Source organism: Hyperolius riggenbachi, chromosome 11 (assembly GCF_040937935.1).
Source record: "Hyperolius riggenbachi isolate aHypRig1 chromosome 11, aHypRig1.pri, whole genome shotgun sequence".
Lineage (NCBI taxonomy): Eukaryota > Metazoa > Chordata > Amphibia > Anura > Hyperoliidae > Hyperolius > Hyperolius riggenbachi.
In genome coordinates, this window is record NC_090656.1 from 139,849,189 (window position 1) to 139,870,550 (window position 21,362).

General features: G+C 44.6%; 1 protein-coding gene across 2 annotated transcripts in view; it reads left to right on the forward strand.

Moving 5' to 3' along the window:
- ATL3 (atlastin GTPase 3) overlaps positions 1-21,076 on the forward strand; it is an 80,837-nt gene extending 59,761 nt beyond the window's left edge. For both annotated transcript variants that reach the window (XM_068260092.1, XM_068260091.1), the window contains exons 12-13: positions 16,444-16,875; positions 20,880-21,076. In XM_068260092.1, the coding sequence (XP_068116193.1) occupies positions 16,444-16,875; positions 20,880-20,963 (516 nt within the window). In that variant the 3' untranslated portion in view covers positions 20,964-21,076. The remainder of the gene's footprint in view (positions 1-16,443; positions 16,876-20,879) is intronic.
- The last annotated feature ends 286 nt before the right edge of the window (positions 21,077-21,362 follow it).

Genomic DNA, 21,362 nt, shown 5'->3' on the forward strand with positions numbered 1-21,362 from the left:
TGCCCTCCAGTTGCACTCCCGTGGCCAAAAGTGCAATCTGTTAAAACTGTAAATGCGCTTGAGCAGAATGCGATGGAGGAGGCGCGGGGCTCGGAACAGCACATTTGCAGTGTCCTACAACCCAGCTGGATCACAGACTTCTCAGCGGCATGACTAAGAGGATTGGAAGGACATCAAGGGAGCAGACAGACTACAGGGGGGCTGAAGGAACCCCTAGGTAAGTAAAACTCCTCTTCTCCAATTTATCTCTGGTTTACTTTAAGCCAGCCATGCACTGGTTAACTGTAGCCCAATATGCCCATCATATGGATTCTTATCCAATTGACATTCAATCAGATAGTGATAAATTCCTACACCAAACTGCGAACTCAAATCTTCATAGATTTTAGCAGAAATTTATCAAGCATCAATCAAACTGCAATAATTGTACTGGTTGATGTAGTGCAATGCTATGTGGCCACTGATCCCCCATTGCTCTTGCTTCACCCTTCTCACGTGGAGATTTTTCAACATGTCTGATTAGACTTTAGCTAAACTGGCCAAGATAAATTGAAAGTGATATATTGGTGATAACCAGCAAATTTGATACGGAGGTGCGTAGCGCCAGATTATGGCGTAGCTACAGCTGCAATGATATTGTCTGCGCCCCGCATAAGGATCGGGACTTATCGCAGGAATCCGAGTTGCTACGACTCGGAGGGGGAATATGGTATTGTCTGTGATAACCAGCAAATTTGATACATGTATGGTTAGCCTTATTCGTGAGAGTCCCTGATATACCATAACTGTCCTTTCTAAAAACTATGCTCCCACCATCTTTCACTAGATGTCACTATTTTTCCAGTTTGCAAATTTATGCAGCCTAAAAATGGAACAATCATAGGCCACAGCAGCAGCATTTGGTTATGTTCTTCGCCCATAAAAAAAATTAAAAAACTGGGATGTGTAGTGGGCTCTCCTCATGCAGTGGGCTCTCCTTCATCACACTCAGTTTTTGTGCAGTGTCACCCCAAACCTACATCTGGGTCGGGAGATTCAGGTAACACCACTGTGTAGGCACTGCTCAACAACGCACATCCTCGATCGTGCACGCAGTTGTGGCATAATGTGCATGAGCAGAGCGCTCCCGGGCACGTGATCAAGGATGCGCATCGCCGGACAGTGTCTGCACAGTGTTTCCCAACCAGGAAGTAGCTTCCGGGGGACATTGCACGAAAACTGAGGATGACAGAGGAGACTGGAGGGAGGGGTGCGCATGAGGAGAGCCCACTACATATTTTTATGTGCCAAGGTATCCTTTAAAGCAAACCTGACCCAAGGCAAGCTACTTAAGGTAGCTTGCCTTGGGTCGGTTTCAGTAATCACACCTTGAAAAATATGACTTTTGGTTTAAAGGGACACTTAACTGAAAAAAAATTGCCCAGTTACTTACCTGGGGCTTCTTCCAGCCCCCTGAAGTCCTCCTGCTCCCTCGATGTGATTCTGTGCTCCGCCATTCCCCCTGCTGTCCACCTCTGTAAGCCGGGCCACTGCGCCGCCTCTATCTGGCTCCTGCAACTGGGAGCATTCTGTGCACCTGCGGTAGTAATTTTTGCTTACTTCACAAGTTCAGAGCGCTAAACGAGCGACACTGGAAAAAGGCACAGTTGCAACTTACTCTCCTGTTACGGGAGAAATCACAAACTAAAGCCTTCTTTTACAAACAAACTTTTGATGAACAAGGTGAGGAAAACTGTAGAATCCTTGCCAGGATGGCCAAAGTTAGAACGATAACAGGTGCTATTTGTGGTATTAGAGATGCCTCCCACACACTTGTTACAGGTCCACGAGCCATTAATTTTTGTTGCCTATTATTTAAATTGTATGCCTATTTCCAAGATCCGCCCGGCGGATCGCTCAGAAACAGCCGTATCAGTCTGACGACAGAGCGTACACACGCCGGACTGTCGCTGGCACGCCCACCCAGCGGGAGGCAACGACGGACTCGTCGTTGCCTAAAGTCCGGCGTGTGTACGGACCTTTATTTTCAGATAAGCCACACTTCTCTCATGGGGATGCCAAGATCTTCTTGTCAGAAATCACTCTCCTTTGTCTCTCCCCTGATCAAGTGGAGATGTTAGAAGGGCCCATCACACTAGATGAATTAGACTTGGCAATTCACTCCCTTCCAAACAAAAAAACTCCTCCAGGTATTGATGAAATACAGAGTGAAGTTCTGAAGAGAGTCTCTAAAATAAATTCTGCCCCCTTCCTTCAAACCTTCTTGCATGATTTTGAACTTGGGATTCTTATTCCCAAGCCTGGTAAAGATCTGTTGCTATGCGATTCTCAATTTCGTTACTGTTGACTGACGTTAAAATACTGGCCAAAATACTGTCTCTACAGTTAAATAAAATAATTCTATCTCTTATTCATAACTTTCAAACAGGATTCATGCCGGGTAAAAAAACCTCACTGAATATTAGGTGACTCTTCGCCAATATTCAGGCCGACCACGGCAACAAAGGGCATCGGGTTATTGTCTTGTTAGATGCAGCTAAAGCATTTGATGCTGTGGGATGGCCTTTTCTCATTGCAACATTATCCAGGTTTGGTTTTGACAATTTTATTCGTTGGGTACACATCCTATACAACAGCCCTTTGGCACAAATCTGCACTAACTCTGTTTCAGACCCCTTCGCGATTTCGCAGAGGAACTCAACAGGCTGTCTTCCCTCCCCGCTATTATATGCCCTTTCCGCTGCGCCCCTTGCCTGCAAGATATGAGCTGACACCAAGATTGTTGGCCTTAAAATCGGTGGTATTGAAGAAAAAATAAGCCAGTATGCCGATGACACAATCCTATATTTAGCAGACCCCCAGGCTTCAATTTTCACTATTTTTAAACTGATTACTGAAGTGGGAGAATGCTCTGGCTTATCAATTAACTGGAGCAAATCCTCTATTTTAGGATTAGATGACCTGGAAGTATCTGCATCCCCTCTACCCTACCCTTTGCAAATCGTGACTTCACATTTAAATATTTAGGTGTGACGGTAAAAGATTCCCCATCACACTACTACCAAGACAATGTAGCACCTTTGATACCCCTTACTCAGACCAAACTCTCCTCCTGGACTTCAATTCCCTTGTCCATTATGGGCCGGGTTAATATTCTAAAAATGATACTGATGCCTAAAATGTATTTAATTCATAACTCTCCGATCTATCTACCTGTACCCTTATTCAAAAAACTGAAATCATTAGTTATGCATTATCTGGACCAAATCGCAAGCCAAACTGCGTCCTGCAACTTTACAATGTCCCACCTCCCTTGGTGGTGTAGCCCTGCCGTCACCCTTTTATATTATATTGCTTCTCAATTGGAGCAATTATCATACAGGTTTGTATCTAACTTTCTGCATGCCCCTGAAACGTTGGGATTTCCCTCCTTTGACTGGGCTAACAACTTGCCCTTCGCCCTATTGAAGGATACCCTTTCACAGCATGCCCCTAATAATACTTTCCTATCCCAAGCCTCCCAGGTCTGGCAGGCAGGCTCATGCACTCTTCCTTTTGGGAGTTTTATGCTCCTTAATGGCATAACCATAAATTACCCGAACTTAGGAAACTTACAAATACATCCCTTTGGGCTGACAAGGGTGTGACTTATCTAGGTCAAGTTATACGTAATACAAGCGTTCTTTCATATGCAGAGCTTTGTACTCGGTACTCTTTATCCCCCCAATTCTAGTTTATGTACTTCCAGCTGCAACATGCTCTTTGGGCTTAATTTCCCTCAGGCCTTCCTATGACTGGCACTTCACTCCTTATGGAATCTATTAAAGATGGTCCCCTTACACACCATATTGGGTCCCTATACTTTCTGCTTGAGAAACATATAGCAGAACCAGTTGTAGAAAGCTCTATGAACAAATGGGTGCAGCTGGGAGTGCAATTGGATGAGGAGGAGTGGGAGGACTGCTTGCTTGCCACCTGCCAGGTTTCCCAGTGTATCATAGATCGCCTTACTCCTCTATATATAATTCACCAAAGCTACCTCGCCCCTAATTGACTTGCAAAATTTACCCCTAATACCCCCAACCAATGCCCCAAATGCTCAATTTATAATCCTTACTTTCTCGATCTCCTTTGGCAATGTCCTCCCATAGCTGATTTATGACAACAGGCAATTAAATTCAGAGGCGTATCTAAAGGGGTGCAGGCATGGCTCTTGCCATGGACGCCACAGGACCATGCTTTCCTGTCACTCAGACCTCAGATCAGATTAATTATGTTATCTAGGGAACATGGCTACTTTAATAAATGTAAATGTATGTATGTAGGGCACACTTGGCTTGGTTTTGGGTCACCCCTTGGGTGCTTGAGTATTCTGTTGTTAGAAAGGGGACAGAGAGGAAATAAGAAGAGATATTTCCAAAAAAGTAACATATCCCAAGGCAAAAAACACATGTAACAATAACACATGTACACGAGAAAGATGCTGTTTTTAGAGGGGAAGGGGGCTCTGACTGGGTAGGGGTGCAATTTCAGTGTTTGCAATAGGCTCTATATTACCCAGATACACCCCTGATTAAATGTCTTCATGATACCATGGGTTCACACGCATTTCTTGATATTAAATGTTGTATACTTAATATTTATGAAGAGGACATCTCTAACTTTGACAAAGCTTTCTTGATGGAAACCACTTTTGTTCTTAAAGAGAATCTGTATTGTTAAAATCGCACAAAAGTAAACATACCAGTGTGTTAGGGGACATCTCCTATTACCCTCTGTCACAATTTCACCGCTCCCCGCCGCATTAAAAGTAGTCAAAAACAGTTTTAAAAAGTTTGTTTATAAACAAACAAAATGGCCACCAAAACAGGAAGTAGGTTGATGTACAGCATGTCCACACATAGAAAATACATCCATACACAAGCAGGCTGTATACAACCTTACTTCTGAATCTCAAGAGATCACTTGTGTGTGTTTACCTTCTGTCCCCAGCTTCTCTCATGCACTGAACATTACAGGCTTCCTGCAGACAGCTCTGCCTATGTAGTTAATTCCTCAGTATGTGACAGACCAGCTCCTTTCACAGCCTCCAGAGGAGGATTTTTATCCAGCTCTCTTCTATCACTGATAAGATAGCAGAGAAGCTGCTGGCTTATGTAAATAAAACACACACTGGAGTGTGCATAGAGGAACAGTTCAACACTGAAGAACTTGGCAGCCTTCCAGACACAGGCCGACAAGTCTGACAGCGGAAAGATACATTGATTTATTACAGAGATGGTTATAGTAGAAAGAGCTGCAGTAAGCCAGAACACATTAGAATAGGTTTAGGAACTTGTAGGATGGTAGAAAAAACGTTGTAATTTTTGTTACAGAGTCACTTTAAACCATGCATTTCTTTTAGATGGCAAACCCCTTACTTACTATAGCTAAATACTTACTTTAGCTAAGTGGAAATCCAAGGTCAAAAATGTACTTCCTCTTAAGAAACTAGTCTTATCAGCACAGGGGATGACCCACCAAGTTTAATAAAGTGTGGGACCATTGGGTTCATAATGCCAATGGTTGATATCTACTTATTATTTTCTCCTTTTTTTATAGTATACTGCGTAGTGCCTTCAACTCTTTCCTTATTTAACAGTTTGACTGATCTTTCACCTCCTCCTATCTGTCCTCTCCCTTCCTCTCAAATATGCATCTCTGTCATTATGTATTGCCATCAATGCTCAATGTTTTGATCTATAATATGTTCTTTCTTCAATATGATACTCTGAATAAGCAGAAGCAATTTGTCATTTGTACAGTATGCTCACGTTGGTTATGTACTGTTTCTGTTGTACTGTTTCTTGTTGCTCTTTTTAATAAAACCTTTTAGTCAATGGAAAAAAGAGGTATGTAGATCCAGCAAGAACATTACCTTTAGCTTTGCCATAGGTCCTTTAACCTTCTTTTTTGCACTACTTTCAGCATCCCTATGAATCAGTGTTAGCCATCAGATAAAGCAGGAATCTTTGAATTGGGATGATATTATTCCTTGGCTAATTAAAGATTAACAGCGTAAGGTTTTGTCCAATAGACCATTTTTTAAAATTTGAATTACTTTGTATTCGATAATTACACTGTGTAACTATTTGCTGCACATTGCACGACTTAAAGTGGACCCAAATTAAAAATACAACATTTCAGAAATAAAAAACGATTTTCTAAATTATAATAATAAATAGCAGCCTTTTTTCAACTGCAGGATGACAAATATAAAATATTTTACATTTATTGGAGGAACCCCTCCCTTCCTTTCATATTGCCAGCAAACTGGTAGAGTAGGTGGCGTCCGGCAAAGGAGGATTTGCTAATGGCTGCCACCTTTATAAACCGAGTTATAAAAAGAGAAGGGTGAAAAGCATGCATCGAAATGCTCATAGGCTTAAAGAGGAGCTGTTAGGTATAAGGTCTCAGAGAAAATAAACACATATATCAGTAGCTAAAGATTGGCTGTACTTACATTACATATGCATTTCACTGTCCACGTTTGGATTTCACAGAATTTGTATATAGTATATGCAGATAGATGCTCCTGACAGCTCATGGCAGGCTCCATGTTTTTCTGTCAAATGTGTCGTCATGTCCTGCCTGCTTCCTGATCACAGAAAAGCTGGTACTTGAACAACACAGTGTGCAGTGAATATTAATGAGCCATGTGGCTAGGAACAATAGCTGACTCCTGCAGTGTACTCTGCCCAGAGATTTATCAGTGCTACGCGCTGGACTGATTAGAAGCTGCTGTAACGTCTCATTAGCAGCCGAGGGGAGGGCCCCAGAATGCTTTGCAGTTTAGTATGCGGCTTGCGTCCTTATGGGTCTATAACAGCCTTTAAGATAAGCACACATCAAAGGTAACTGAGATTTTTATCTTCACTAATGGCTTTTGGGCTTCCTTCTAAACTGTTTAACACAGGAGAATAGAGGTTTAAATTAGCTTCTGCAGCCTGACAGTTACTCTTTAAAGGAGTGTGTATTTATCTTTGTATGTGTCAGAGTGGTGCAACTAAATATTTTGAATGAAAAAATGTTAGGTTTGGGTCCACTTTAATAACTAAAAACATGGAAATTGGTATCCTGCTGATGCAAAACTTCCTGCTTTTATCAATAACACACCCTTAAGGTGGCCGCTAACGATACAATTTGCTGAACCATAGATAAAAAACGATTTTTTTGTATGAACAATTGAAAATGGTAGTTTGTGACCGCTAATGGTTTAAACAATCTCTTAACCAATCCGATCAGATTAATGAAATCGATTTGATCCTGTCAATCTGATTGGCTAGGAGATTTTTGTCCACTAGTGGTCCCAAATGATCAATTCCGATCATTTGGCAAATCATATCATTAGTGGCCACGTTTAGAATGATTCCACTTTCAGTGTAGTAAAAATGTTTCTGTACCGTGTTAGCTAAACAATATATGTAGGTAGAAAAAAAACTTGTAAAAGAAATACCTTTTAATGGCTAACTGATAAAGTTAAATAATGCAAGCTTTCTGGGATCTAGTTTCCTTCTTCAGGCATATTTCCAGATGTTAGCTGTAGTAAAACACTGATGCAGGTAAATAGCAAACACGAAGATGGGAGTTGTGCTGGTTGCTGTTTAGCAGTTAGATGTCTGGTGATCAGCAGGCTGGAACCAGTGAGCTCATGCAAGCAAACATGAAATCTAGCAGGTTTCTGAATGAACTATCACTGCTTTAAAATGAATGAGGGTAAAATGGACACACCAGTGGGCCAACACTTCTGTGAACCAGGACACAGCATGCAAGATCTCAAAGTACTTATTCTTAAGGGTAACTTCAAAAATGAACACGCAAGAAAGATTTCGGAGTACAAATTTATGAAAATGTTCAACAGGGTTAAATTGTGGAACGGGATTCATGACTCCTTATGTAACATGATTGACTTGGCTTCATGATCTTCAGAAACCTGGTAGATTTCATGTTTGCTTGCATGAGCTCACTGGCTCCAGCCTGCTGATCACCTGACATCTAACTGCTAAACAGCAACCAGCACAACTGCCATCTTCGTGTTTGCTATTTACCTGCATCAGTGTTTTACTTCAGCTAACATCTGGAAATATGCCTGAAGAAGGGGGCTAGATCCCAGAAAGCTTGCATTATTTAACTTTCACAAACACTGGTCCGCATGACAGCCGGGGGCCCCAGGTCTCTCACTCGCTGGGACCCCCAAACCAACATGCGAACCTAGAGGGAAGTGTGGGCAAGCCCTGGACCTCTCACCTCCAGGGAACTCACCCCACCACCTCTAAACTGAATGCCAACAATGCAAACACAATTGCTAATTTCCAGCTAGAGCAATGTCCTACCTATATCTGGCCAGCAGACACCAGTCAGCCAATCAGGTGTACTGTCATACAGCCTTTGCCTGCTTTACCAAATCTAGCAGGAATTACATAAATTAGCATTCAGGTGAGAGGCTTCGGTTGGACGCAATCGTGATTTGCATCGTTTACAGGGACGCCCCGTGTAGGCACATCTCCCACACGGTCCCCTCCCTAACCACTCACCTGTCAACCGCATCCTGGAAGCTGCAAAAAAGAAATTTAAAATCACAAACACTGGTCCGCATGACAGTCAGGGGCCCCAGGTCTCTCTCACTCGCTTGGGCCCCTCAAACCAACATGCGATACCTAGAGGGTATTTAACTATATCAGTTAGCCATTAAAAGGTATTACTTTTACAAGACTTTGTTTTTTTCTACCCACATCCACTTTCAGTGGAAAACCACATTTGCTGCATACACTTCATCATGTCAGAACCAAGTTTATTCCAGCATGCAACTCTATAGCAGGTCATTTCTGGTCCTTGGCCTTCTGCTTAAAACTGACACATCTTTTCCATTTTAAGAATGCAGAGAGTAGGCACTCCGAGAGTTGCTCACGCTTGTCACAGATAGATATTAGACAAACATCTTTTATATACTACCATAATGGTGAAAAGATTTAACCACTTGCCGACCGCGCACTCATACCGCGCGTCGGCAAAGTGGCAGCTGCAGGACCGTCGCCGGCTGCAGGCTAATTAATCAGGAAGCAGCCTCCTGTCAATTCACGGCGGGGGGCTCCGTGAATAGCCCGCGGGTCGCCGATCGTGGCTCGCAGGCTAAATGTAAACACAAGCGGAAATAATCCGCTTTGTTTACATTCGTACCAAGCTGCTAACAGTAGCAGCGTTGTACCAGATCAGCGATCCCCGGCCAATCAGCGGCCGGGGATCGCTGTCACATGACCGGCAGGAGCCTGTTAGAGGCTGCACAGGACAGATCCGTTCCTGTGCAGCCTCGGATCTCCAGGGAAGAGAGGGAGGGGGGGGGAATTTCGCCGCGGAAGGGGGGCTTTGAGGTGCCCCCCCCCCGCAACACCCAGGCAGGCAGGAGCGATCAGACCCCCCCAGCACATCATCCCCCTAGTGGGGAAAAAGGGGGGCGATCTGGTCGCTCTGCCTGCACCCTGATCTGTGCTGGGGGCTGCACAGCCCACCCAGCACAGATCAGCTAAAACAGCGCTGGTCCTTAAGGGGGGGGGGGGGGTAAAGGGTGGGTCCTCAAGTGGTTAAAGAAAAAAAGTAATAAAAAATTGCTTTTTTTTTTTTACAATATTAATTTATAAATGAAGTCAGGGTTTGCCCATTGCAAGATCTTTCCTCACTTTGATTTACATTCTGAAATTTATCACAGGTGGTGACCTCTTTAGTCCCGTCAGGTGCACCCCTGTGGAATGTTTGTTTCTGAGAATACCGAAGCCAGTTCAAAATTTAGGTGGTCTGCCAAAATGCTTTGGGAGGAGAATTACGCAAAGCTACACAGCCTAGGCTAAGCATCACAGGGAGGGCAGAGCTGTGTGCCAATATACAGAAATATGTTGTTATAGAAATTGTTTCTGATGTTAAAGCCAGGATAATTAATGTAAAGAAGGGTATCCTGAATAATTTACTGCATTCTACTATATGTCACTAAGGTGCCTCTTTAATCTTTATCCCTTCAGCTCACATGTCCTTTAGACTTACTCACCTGGGGCTTCTTGTAGCTCCTAGCAGTCTATCTGGTCACTCAGTGTAGTGTTTTGTATCTCTTTCCGCCTCTCGGAAGCCATTTTCTGCTAGTAAAGTGTTTTATGGCTGTATAACCTTATCAGTGAGGGTTACGCTATAGTCCAACCAAGTCCCACTGGACAGAGAATGTCACTTGCATACCTGATATGTAACTCTTTAAGACAGAGAAAAAAAAATCATAGCTATTAACCACTTAAGGACTGCAGTCATAAAACCCCTTAAAGAGGAACTCCAGTGAAAATAATGTGATTTAAAAAAGTGCTTAATTTTGACAATTATGTATAAATGATTTAGTCAGTGTTTGCCCATTGTAAAATATTTTAAATCCCTGATTTATATTCTGACATTTATCACATGGTGACATTTTTACTGCTGGCAAGTGATGTAGCTGCTGCATGCTGTTTTGACAGTTGGAAACAGCTGTAAACAGCTATTTCCCACAATGCAACAGGGTTCACAAACTGCCAAGAGTACGTACTCAGAATTTCTTTGTGGGAGGGGTTTCACCACAATATAAGCCATACAGCACTCCCTGATGGTCTGTTTGTGAAAAGGAATAGATTTCTCATGTAAAAGGGGGTATCAGCTACTGATTGGGATTAAGTTCAATTCTTGGTCGGAGTTTCTCTTTAACCACCCTGGTGTTCTATTAACCACTTACCAACCGCCCACTGCACAGGGGCGGCCGGAAAATGGATCCCGTAAGGCCCGCCGCATGTACAAGAGGCGGCGGTCCTTGTACAGGCATGGGCGGAGCGATCGCGTCATCTGTGACGCGATCCTCCGCCGGTGATCGATGGCCGGGGATTTAGCCTCCAGCTCGCCGGCCACTTGGCAGCGCCGGCGGGCGGAGGAATACACATATCCGCATGCAAAGCGTATAATAGGCTTTGTAATGTATACAAAGCCTATTATAAAGGATGCCTCCTACCCTGGTGGTCCCAGTGTCTCCGAGGGACCACCAGGGCAGGCTGCAGCCACACTAGTCTGCACCCAATCACACTGATCCCCCCCCCTGCCCCCTGATCGCCCACTGCACCCCTCAGACCCCCCTGCCCACCCCCCAGACCCCTGTTTACACCCAATCATCCCCCTAATCACCCATCAATCACTCCCTGTCACTTTCTGTCAACACTATTTTTTTTTATTCCCTAAACTGCCCCCTGCTCCCTCCTGATCACCCCCACCCCTCAGATTCTCCCCAGACCCCCCCCCCCCCCTGTGTACTGTATGCATCTATCCCCCCTGTAATAACCCACTGATCACCTATCAATCACCCCCTGTCACTGCCACCCATCAATCAGCACCTAACCTGCCCCTTGCGGGCAATCTGATCACCCACCCACACCAATAGATCGCCCACAGATCCGACGTCAGATCACCTCCCAAGTGCATTGTTTACATCTGTTCTCTACCCTAAACACCCACTAATTACCCATCAATCACCCCCTATCACCACCTGTCACTGTTACCCATCAGATCAGACCCTAATCTGCCCCTTGCGGGCACCCAATCACCCTCCTTCACGCTCAGGTTGCCCTCAGACCCCCCCTTATCAATTCGCCAGTGCATTATTTACATCTGTTCTTCCCTGTAATAACCCACTGATCACCTGTCAATCACCCATTAATCGCCTCCTGTCACTGCTACCCATCAGATTAGACCCCTATCTGCCCCTAGGGCACTCAATCACCCGCCCACACCCTCAGACCCCAGCCCTGATCACCTCGCCAGTGCATTGCTTGCATCTATTCCCCCCTCTAATCACACCTTGAGACACCCATCAATCCTGTCACCCCCTAGCACATCTACCCATCAGATCAGGCCCTAATTTGCCCCGTGTGGGCTCCTGATCACTCGGCCAAACCCTCAGATCCCCCTCAGACCCCCTTCCGATCACCTCCCCAGTGCATTGATTGCATCTATTTTCCCCTCTAACCACCCCCTGAGACACCCATCAATCACCTCCTGTCACCCTGCCTAGCACTCCTATCCATCAGATCAGGCCCAATACAACCTGTCATCTAAAAGGCCACCCTGCTTATGACCGGTTCCACAAAATTCGCCCCCTCATAGACCACCTGTCATCAAAATTTGCAGATGCTTATACCCCTGAACAGTCATTTTGAGACATTTGGTTTCCAGACTACTCACGGTTTTGGGCCCGTAAAATGCCAGGGCGGTATAGGAACCCCACAAGTGACCCAATTTTAGAAAAAAGACACCCCAAGGTATTCTGTTAGGTGTATGACGAGTTCATAGAAGATTTTATTTTTTGTCAAAAGTTAGCGGAAATTGATTTTTTTTTTTTTTTTTCACAAAGTGTCATCTTTCACTAACTTGTGACAAAAAATAAAATCTTCTATGAACTCACCATACACTAAACGGAATACCTTGGGGTGTCTTCTTTCTAAAATGGGGTCACTTGTGGGGTTCCTATACTGCCCTGGCATTTTAGGGGCCCTAACCCGTGAGGAGTAATCTAGAAAACAAATGCCTGAAAATGACCTGTGAATAGGACGTTGGGCCCCTTAGCACACCTAGGCTGCAAAAAAGTGTCACACGTGGTATCGCCGTACTCAGGAGAAGTAGTATAATGTGTTTTGGGGTGTATTTTTACACATACCCATGCTGAGTGGGAGAAATATCTCTGTAAATGGACAATTGTGTGTAAAAAAAAAAAAGTCAAACAATTGTCATTTACAGAGATATTTCTCCCACCCAGCATGGGTATGTGTAAAAATACACCCCAAAACACATTATACTACTTCTCCTGAGTACGGCAATACCACATGTGTGGCACTTTCTTTGCAGCCTAGGTGCCCTAAGGGGCCCAAAGTCCAATGAGCACCTTTAGGCTTTACAGACGTGCTTACAAATTAGCACCCCCCAAAATGCGAGGACAGTAAACACACCCCACAAATGACCCCAATTTGGAAAGTAGACACTTCAAGGTATTCAGAGAGGGGCATGGTGAGTCCGTGGCAGATTTCATTTTTTAATTTTTTTTTTGTCACAAGTTAGCAGAAATGGAAATTTTTTTTTTTTTTTTTCTCTTGTCACAAAGTGTCATTTTCCGCTTACTTGTGACAAAAAATAAAATCTTCTATGAACTCACCATGCCTCTTAGTGAATACTTTGGGATGTCTTCTTTCCAAAATGGGGTCATTTGGGGGGTATTTATACTATCCTGGAATTCTAGCCCCTCATGAAACATGACAGGGGGTCAGAAAAGTTAGAGATGCTACAAAATGGGAAAATTCACTTTTTGCACCATAGTTTGTAAACGCTATAACTTTTACCCAAACCAATAGATATAGGCTGAATGGGTTTTTTTTTTTATCAAAAACATGTTTGTCCACATTTTTCGTGCTGCATGTATACAGAAATTTTACTTTATTTGAAAAATGTCAGCACAGAAAGTTAAAAAAAAAACATTTTTTTGACAAAATTCATGTCTTTTTTGATGAATATAATAAAAAGTAAAAATCGCAGCAGCAATCAAATAGCACCAAAAGAAAGCTTTATTAGTGACAAGAAAAGGAGCCAAAATTCATTTAGGTGGTAGGTTGTATGAGCGAGCAATAAACCGTGAAAGCTGCAGTGGTCTGAATGGAAAAAAAGGGTCTGGTCCTTAACCTTCTGGGCGACAATCCCGAGCTGAGCTCGGGGTATATCGCACAGGAGGATTTCTCAGGCCCTGGTTTGCCGATTTGCATAATTTTTTTTTTTGTTACACGCAGCTAGCACTTTGCTAGCTGCCTGTAACTTCCGATCGCCGCCGCTACCCGCTGTGCCGCGCAGCGCCTCCCCCCAGACCCCTTGCGCAGCCTGGCCAATCAGTAGCAGGCAGCGCTGAGGGGTGGATCGGGACTCCCTCTGACGTCACGACGTCATCCCGCCCCGGAGATTGCGCAAGCGCAGAACTACTGCACCTGCGCAGTCCACTCTGGCCCACGTGGCGGTGATTGACAGCGGCGCTCATACAGACGCAGTACAGAGCGACCTGGAGGTCGCTCTGACGTCATCGCCGGGGACCGGGACGGACCTGCGGCGAACGGCTGCGGGCAGAGCTGCGGCGAGGGACATCCTGGGAGCTTGGAGCTGGAGGAAGCCCCCGGTATGTACCACTCATTTTACTATAGTTTGCCTGACCACTCCTTTAAGGAGAAGGCCCCAAAAAATGTTACGTTCGTAAACTTGGAGTGGTTTCCACCAAAAAGGCTGGGCATGGTAGCTTCTTGGATTGGCGGTGCATATTGTGTGGCATAACTGTTGGTCTCAGCCACAATTAAGTCGTAGAGACCAGCAGTGATTAGAAAACAAAAAATCTGTCACTGCAGTGGGGCGGGTGAGGGTTTGGCCGGGTGATCAGAAGCCCGCAGGCGGCAGATTAGGGCCTGATCTAATGGATAGGAGTGCTAGGGGGTGACAGGTGGTGACAGGAGGTGATTGATGGGTGTCTCAGGGGGTGATTAGAGGGGAGAATAGATGCAATCAATGCACTGGGGAGGTGATCGGAAGGGGGATCTGAGGGTTTGGCTGAGTGATCAGGAGCCCACACGGGACAAATTAGGGCCTGATCTGATGGGTAAGGTGTGCTAGGGGATGACAGGTGGTGATTGATGGGTGTCTCAGGATGTGATTAGAGGGGGAATAGATGCAAGCAATGCACTGGGGAAGTGATCAGGGGGGGGGTCTGAGGGTGATCTGAGGGTGTGGGCGGGTAATTGGGTGCCCGCAAGGGGCAGATTAGGGTCTGATCCGATGGGTAGCAGTGACAGGGGGTGATTGATGGGTGATCAGAGGGGAGAACAGATGTAAATAATGCATTGAGAAGGTGATAAGGGGGGGTCTGAGGGCGATTTGAGGGTGTGGGCAGGTGTTTGGGTGCCCGCAAGGGGCAGATTAGGGTCTGATCTGATGGGTAGCAGTGACAGGTGGTGACGGGGTGATCAGTGGGTGATTAGAGCGGAGAACAGATGTAAACAATGCACTTGGGAGGTGATCTGAGGGCGGGTCTGCGGGCGATCTGAGGGTGTGGGCGGGCGATCAGGTGCCCGCAAGGGGCAGCTTGGGGTCTGATCTGATGGTTGGCAATGACAGGTGGTGATGGGGGGCGATTGATGGGTGATTGACAGGTGATCAGTGGATGATTACAGGGGAGGATAGATGTATACAGTACACGAGGATCTGAGGGCGTGGGGGTGGTGATCAGGAGCCCCCAGGGGGCAGTTTAGGACCTAATCTAAAATATAGCGTTGACAGATAGTGACAGGGAGTGATTGATGGGTGATTAGGGGGGTGATTGGGTGCAAATAGTGGTTTGAGGGGGGTAATCGGCGGGGGGGGGGGGGGTCTGAGGGGTGCTGTGGGTGATCAGGGGGTAGGGGGGGGCAGTGTTTGTGTGTGCTTACTAGGGGGGCTGCCTCCTGCCCTGGTGGTCCCTCGATCACTGGGATCACCAGGGCAGGAGGCAGCCTGTATAATACGCTTTGTATACATTACAAAGCGTATTATACGCTTACTATGTGGCAGAATTGGGGTTAACAACTAATTGGCCGGCGGGTTGACGTCACGGGTGAGCGGAGCCTAATGCCTGCGGATGCGCTCGCATCAATGCTCGCGATCCCCGGCAATTCAGTCCCCCAGGTACCGATACCTATGAGCGTTACGCGGTCCTGGGGGTGCCACTTTGCCGACGCCCATAGGTAGTGGGCGGTCATCAAGTGGTTAATCTATTTGGCACTGTACATACACATGTCTATCTCATCTTGTCACATTTCACCTTTGTATTCCTTTAATACATGCAGCTACATGATAGGGCAGATTGAGCAGAGGTATTTTCTTTATGTGGGAAGGGGCTAACTGTATAAGCCTTTTGGAAATTTTCTAGATAAACACTATGAGCAGCTGGATAATGTACTGGTTAATGGCACCACACTTGGCATATTGGACCAAGGTTTGAATCCTGGCTAGAGCCAGTACCTTTACAGTATAATCCTTGGGAAGATCCATCTAACTCCTCTGGAGGCCTACTAAACGTACTCTTAGTGGCTGCAGTTTATGCGCTATGAAGTCATATTTGAGAAAAATGCTATAAAATGTAGCTTTTCATTTCATTATTGATTTACCTGAAAATAATGTTGCTTCGTTAGCTTTCCTGCTCCACTTCTCCTTCCTGAATATATGTGACCATTCCACATAACCAATGATCATTCATAGTTCTTTCAGATGAAGTTCATAGTTATTTTCCATTGGCTACAGTACACTGCAGTTTTTCTACTTCATGTAAATATTTGTTTTCCTTGCGTGTCTTTATCTCAGGTTTGTGGTGGTGAAAAGCCGTATGTGTCTCCTGATGTCCTTCGAGACAGACATGCAGCCTGTAGAGAGGAGGCCTTGTCTCATTTTGATCGTGCCAAGAAGATGGGAGGAGTGGAGTTCAGTCGACAATATAGAGAGGAGTTGGACAAAGATCTGGATGCAATGTATTCTGCCTTCTGCAAGCACAATGAGGGCAAAAATATCTTCACAGCCTTCCGCACTCCAGCCGTGCTTCTGGCTCTAGTGGCTGCATTATACATGGCTTCTGGTATCACAGGATTCGTAGGATTGGGAGTGGTGGCGCAGCTGTTTAACTGTGCAATGGGGCTGTTGCTTATTGCGCTCCTTACCTGGGGCTACATCAAATACTCTGGAATGTACAGAGATCTTGGAAGAGTGATTGATTCCAGTGCAGATTATGTCCTTGATCAGGTAATATACTTTCACTATACAGTATTCACCTAGGGCATTAAATGAAATAGTAGACCTGTTTGAAAGTCATCATTTTGCAAGGACGTGCAGGTCCCATAAGGCGTCTGCACCTGTCGCCAAGACAGTGATAGAAGCGGGGAACTTCAGAAGTTTGCCTTCAGAGTCTGGTTTGCCAGTTCATTATGTACCTTACTGTTTGCCACTTGTTAGACAGCACAGTGGGATGGTGAACCTGGGTGCTTCTATGTTGACACTACAGAGCACAAATGACCAGCAACGTGGCTGGAATGAGGGGTGTTTGGAGTACTGGAACAGCTTTCCTAATGTTAGTTTATTTTGTTAAGAAAAAAAAGCAGTCCCCTCACTTCAGATCTATATATTAAAAGATTTGGCAGTTAATTTATATTTCTTACCTGGTTTTCAACTTCATCTGCAAACGCAGCCAATACAAAGGGTTCCTATACAAAAAATGCTAGATGAATATTACAGCTTGCTGCCGACAGATGCTTAGTTTAGGTAAGACCAAAAAAAAATCCAGCTCTGTGAAGCTAATTATTCATACACAAAGACAAAAGCCCATTGGTTGTCAGTACACTAGAGATGAACAATGCGATGCTATCAGTTCTTGTATGCACATCGATTTACAATCTGCATAGTAATTGAATTTGGCCATTGAAAATCTGCATAAAATGCACACAATTCACCCAGTTCCAGAATTCATGAAATCTGCCTTAAATTTGCTTGCAAACCAGAATTAGGGCCGCCATGACACACCGGAGAACGTATTGTGGGTCGTTTTCAATTTTTTTAAAAATGGTTCCATAAACGTATATTAAAATCCCAGCAAAATTATTGCGATTTTTCAAGAATTGTGATCACAGCTATTTTGGCTCGATTTAATGTAAGTCAATGAAAGCGTTTTTAAATCCTGGAAAAAGTTCTCCGGTGTGTCAGGGCCCTAAAGCTGGCCAATAACTATATAATCTTTTTCATCCAGTCTTACCATTTCTATGTAATATGACAACTGCCTAAATAATCCATTTAAAACATTTACTCAGTTTAGACTTATACTACATAGATTTAGTAAAATTGTATGAAAAAGATTGTATCGTTAGTGGCCACCTTAAGTAGCATCTTATTGATCATCTCTACAATACTCCAAATGATGGACTTTTTCCATGCCTGCAATTTAATTTAAAATATGGTTACAAATAAGTGTAAATGAGGTTCCTGTCAATTTTCAGGAATTTATGGTTTGCTGCAAACTGGAATGCAGACATACCGTAATTGTTAAATTATTTTCAGTTCCAGGTTACTTAAATTTACATTAAATGTTACAACTCACTTGTTAGCATTTCATTGACCATCTCCATCCTGTATAAACCATATACTGTATTTTTTAGGAATATAAAAAAAAGAAACCTCTTATGTATATAATATTTCTATGTGCTTTGCCAAAGATACAGAAAGCTAATAAAGCCACTCAAAAGTGGCTGAAAGTTAATGTGATTATTCCAATCCTCAGCTGCATAAAATTTGGGAGCAAGTTTGAAATTTGTTTTGCATATCATTCACCATCTTTACTCACTTAACTAGAACCCACTAGCAGCGCTTTTCTAAGCCTTTTCTGCGCTTTTATGATTTGAAAAGTGTGTGTGTGTGTGTGTGTGTGTGTGTGTGTGTGTGTGTGTGTGTGTGTGTGTGTGTGTGTGTGTGTGTGTGTGTGTGTGTGTGTGTGTGTGTGTGATCTTACTTGAGGGATGTGATTCTTTAACTATTTAAGGGCCAAGCTAATTGAAATCTACTCCTTGTTTTGGTGGGCTCCTGGCTGGCAGGGCGTAGATTTCAATTAGCCGCCACTGCACGCATTCGCTGTTTCCGTCGCTCCCCGTCGATCGCGCCGCTCAAACCTGACGAGTCTTGCCACATCTCCGACACACACAAGCAATAGAACACAGCAATACATGCATGCAGCTACATTTGAGTCGTCAGCAGGTGCTCGTCAGCCAATCAGGATGCACTGTCATACACCCTTTACCTGCCATACCACATCTAGCAGCCATTAGCATTCAGGTGGGAGGCTTCAGTTGGACGCAAATCGCAAGATTGCGTCGCTAGCAGGACCGCCCCGTGCAGGCATCCCTCCCACAGGGGTCCCTCCCTAACCGCTCACCTGTCCGCCATGTCCTAGAGCTGAAAAAAAAGTTTAAAAACACACGATTGGTTTGCACGATGGCCAGGGGCCCCGGGCCTCTCTCACTGGCCGGGGCCCCAAGGCCAATGCGCGATACCTGGAGGGGAGTGCAGGTGGGCCTGGACCTCTCACACCCAGGCTCTGGACCTCTCACATCCAGAAAACCCACCAACACTGACTCCATACTGAATGCTAAATTCGACACACACAAGCAATAGAACACAGCAACTCAAAAGTGGCTGAAAGTGAATGTGATTATTCCAATCCTCAGCTGCATAAAATTTGGGAGCAAGTTTGAAATTTGTTTTGCATATCATTCACCATCTTTACTCACTTAACTAGAACCCACTAGCAGCGCTTTTCTAAGCCTTTTCTGCGCTTTTATGATTTGAAAAGTGTGTGTGTGTGTGTGTGTGTGTGTGTGTGTGTGTGTGTGTGTGTGTGTGTGTGTGATCTTACTTGAGGGATGTGATTCTTTAACTATTTAAGGGCCAAGCTAATTGAAATCTACTCCTTGTTTTGGTGGGCTCCTGGCTGGCAGGGCGTAGATTTCAATTAGCCGCCACTGCACGCATTCGCTGTTTCCGTCGCTCCCCGCCGATCGCGCCGCTCAAACCTGACGAGTCTTGCCACATCTCACAGGCTCTGAATGTCTCTATGACGGGAGAGCCATGTGAGCTGGTCAGGAGCCGATTTCATTGGCTCCTGGCCGTGTCGATCAATGTAAGCCACTCCCATTGGCTTACATTGAAAGACAGGGTCAGGAGCCAATGAAAGTGGTTCCTGACCGGCTCACATGACTCTGCCGTCATAGAGACAGCAGAGTCTATGTCCTGGGGGTCCCTGCGAGTGGCGATGAAGGTGGTTGCGGCTGGTATGTGCGGCAATTCGTCGAGATTCCGTCGTTCTGGTACCAGCGGTCTCTGGTCCTTAAGGGGGGCAGAGACCGCTGGTACTTAAGTGATTAAAGATCGCTAGGCATGTTAAGAAACTCACTCTAAACATGCCCAGAATCGCTCAGAAAACGCTTCAAAAACCGCTAGCGTTTGCGGATCCGCTAGCGGTTTTTGGTGTGCACTGGCACTAACACTCCTACTGTCTATATAGCGTGTCCTAGTGGCTGGAGCTCTGGCGCTTTTAGGCCGCCAGGAGAAAAGTGCAATATACATTTTTTTACCACTGCCCCCTTAATAAGTTAACAAAGCAACAACTTTGATAGGGGAAAAAAAACTTTAAATATTGTAGCTTTATTATTAACAATGCTTTGGCATAAAACTCCTTTGTGGCTGAGAAACACACCCCAGAGAGCAGGTAAAACATTCAATAGGTTAAGATATGTCTGTAATAAGCATTAAAAAGAATTTATTTCACCTCAAAACTTCAAAACTTCAAACTTGGCTTGTCACCTTCCACAGCAAAATAAGAATATGGGATTCCAGGAAAGTCCTGGTTTGGTTTACATCTATAGATACAACTGTTTTCTCTCATCTGTTTATTTTCACTTAAGGTTCACATTAATGGAGGCTTGTGCTACAATAAAAAGATGTCTGCAACTTGCTGTCTCTCTGGTTTTCATGATAGCTATACTGACCTGCAGCTAATCCACTGCTTTTAATAATTTTGTGTCTTTGACCCACAATAACATCCCATGTTCTGACCGCATGCTTGTTGCTAAATCCGAAAGACAGCCAGGTGACTGGTATTTGTGAATTCAAATGTTGACCTGCATATTCCTTTCAATTAATATTCCTCCAGAAATTCCATAGGTTTTCTAACATTTTTCTGTCACTGTTTTCTCACTTTACCATAGGCGACACATCACCTTGGTAACTCTACCCGCCGGGTCACAGAATCTGCCATCGGCGCTCCTCCTGAAAGAAAAAAGCAGAAATAACAGCAAACTGGCATTGGCCTGTCATTCCTGCCTCCAGCACAAGCCACCAGAACTGCTCCAGCTGTTGCTTTCTTCTTGGCCACTTCATTAAAGTTATCCCAAAATAGACCAAACTATGTTACATTCTGCTTCTTATGACAGACAGGGGGAGCCATGATGTCTGTTTTACATGTGCTGCACTTTAAATCAACAGCTACTACACTAGCTTTTGCCTTCACATCATGCAAAGTATTTTTTATAGGGAGGACTGCAGGAAGTAGAAATCCGTTTTATTTTCTCACTTATTTTGAGTGAGTGATTGTATTACTGAGGATTTAAATCCCAAGATGTCAGCAAATTGGTAATACTGAAGTGCTTATTAGTCTTTGGTGTTATAAATGTACTCTGAATTTTTAAGAT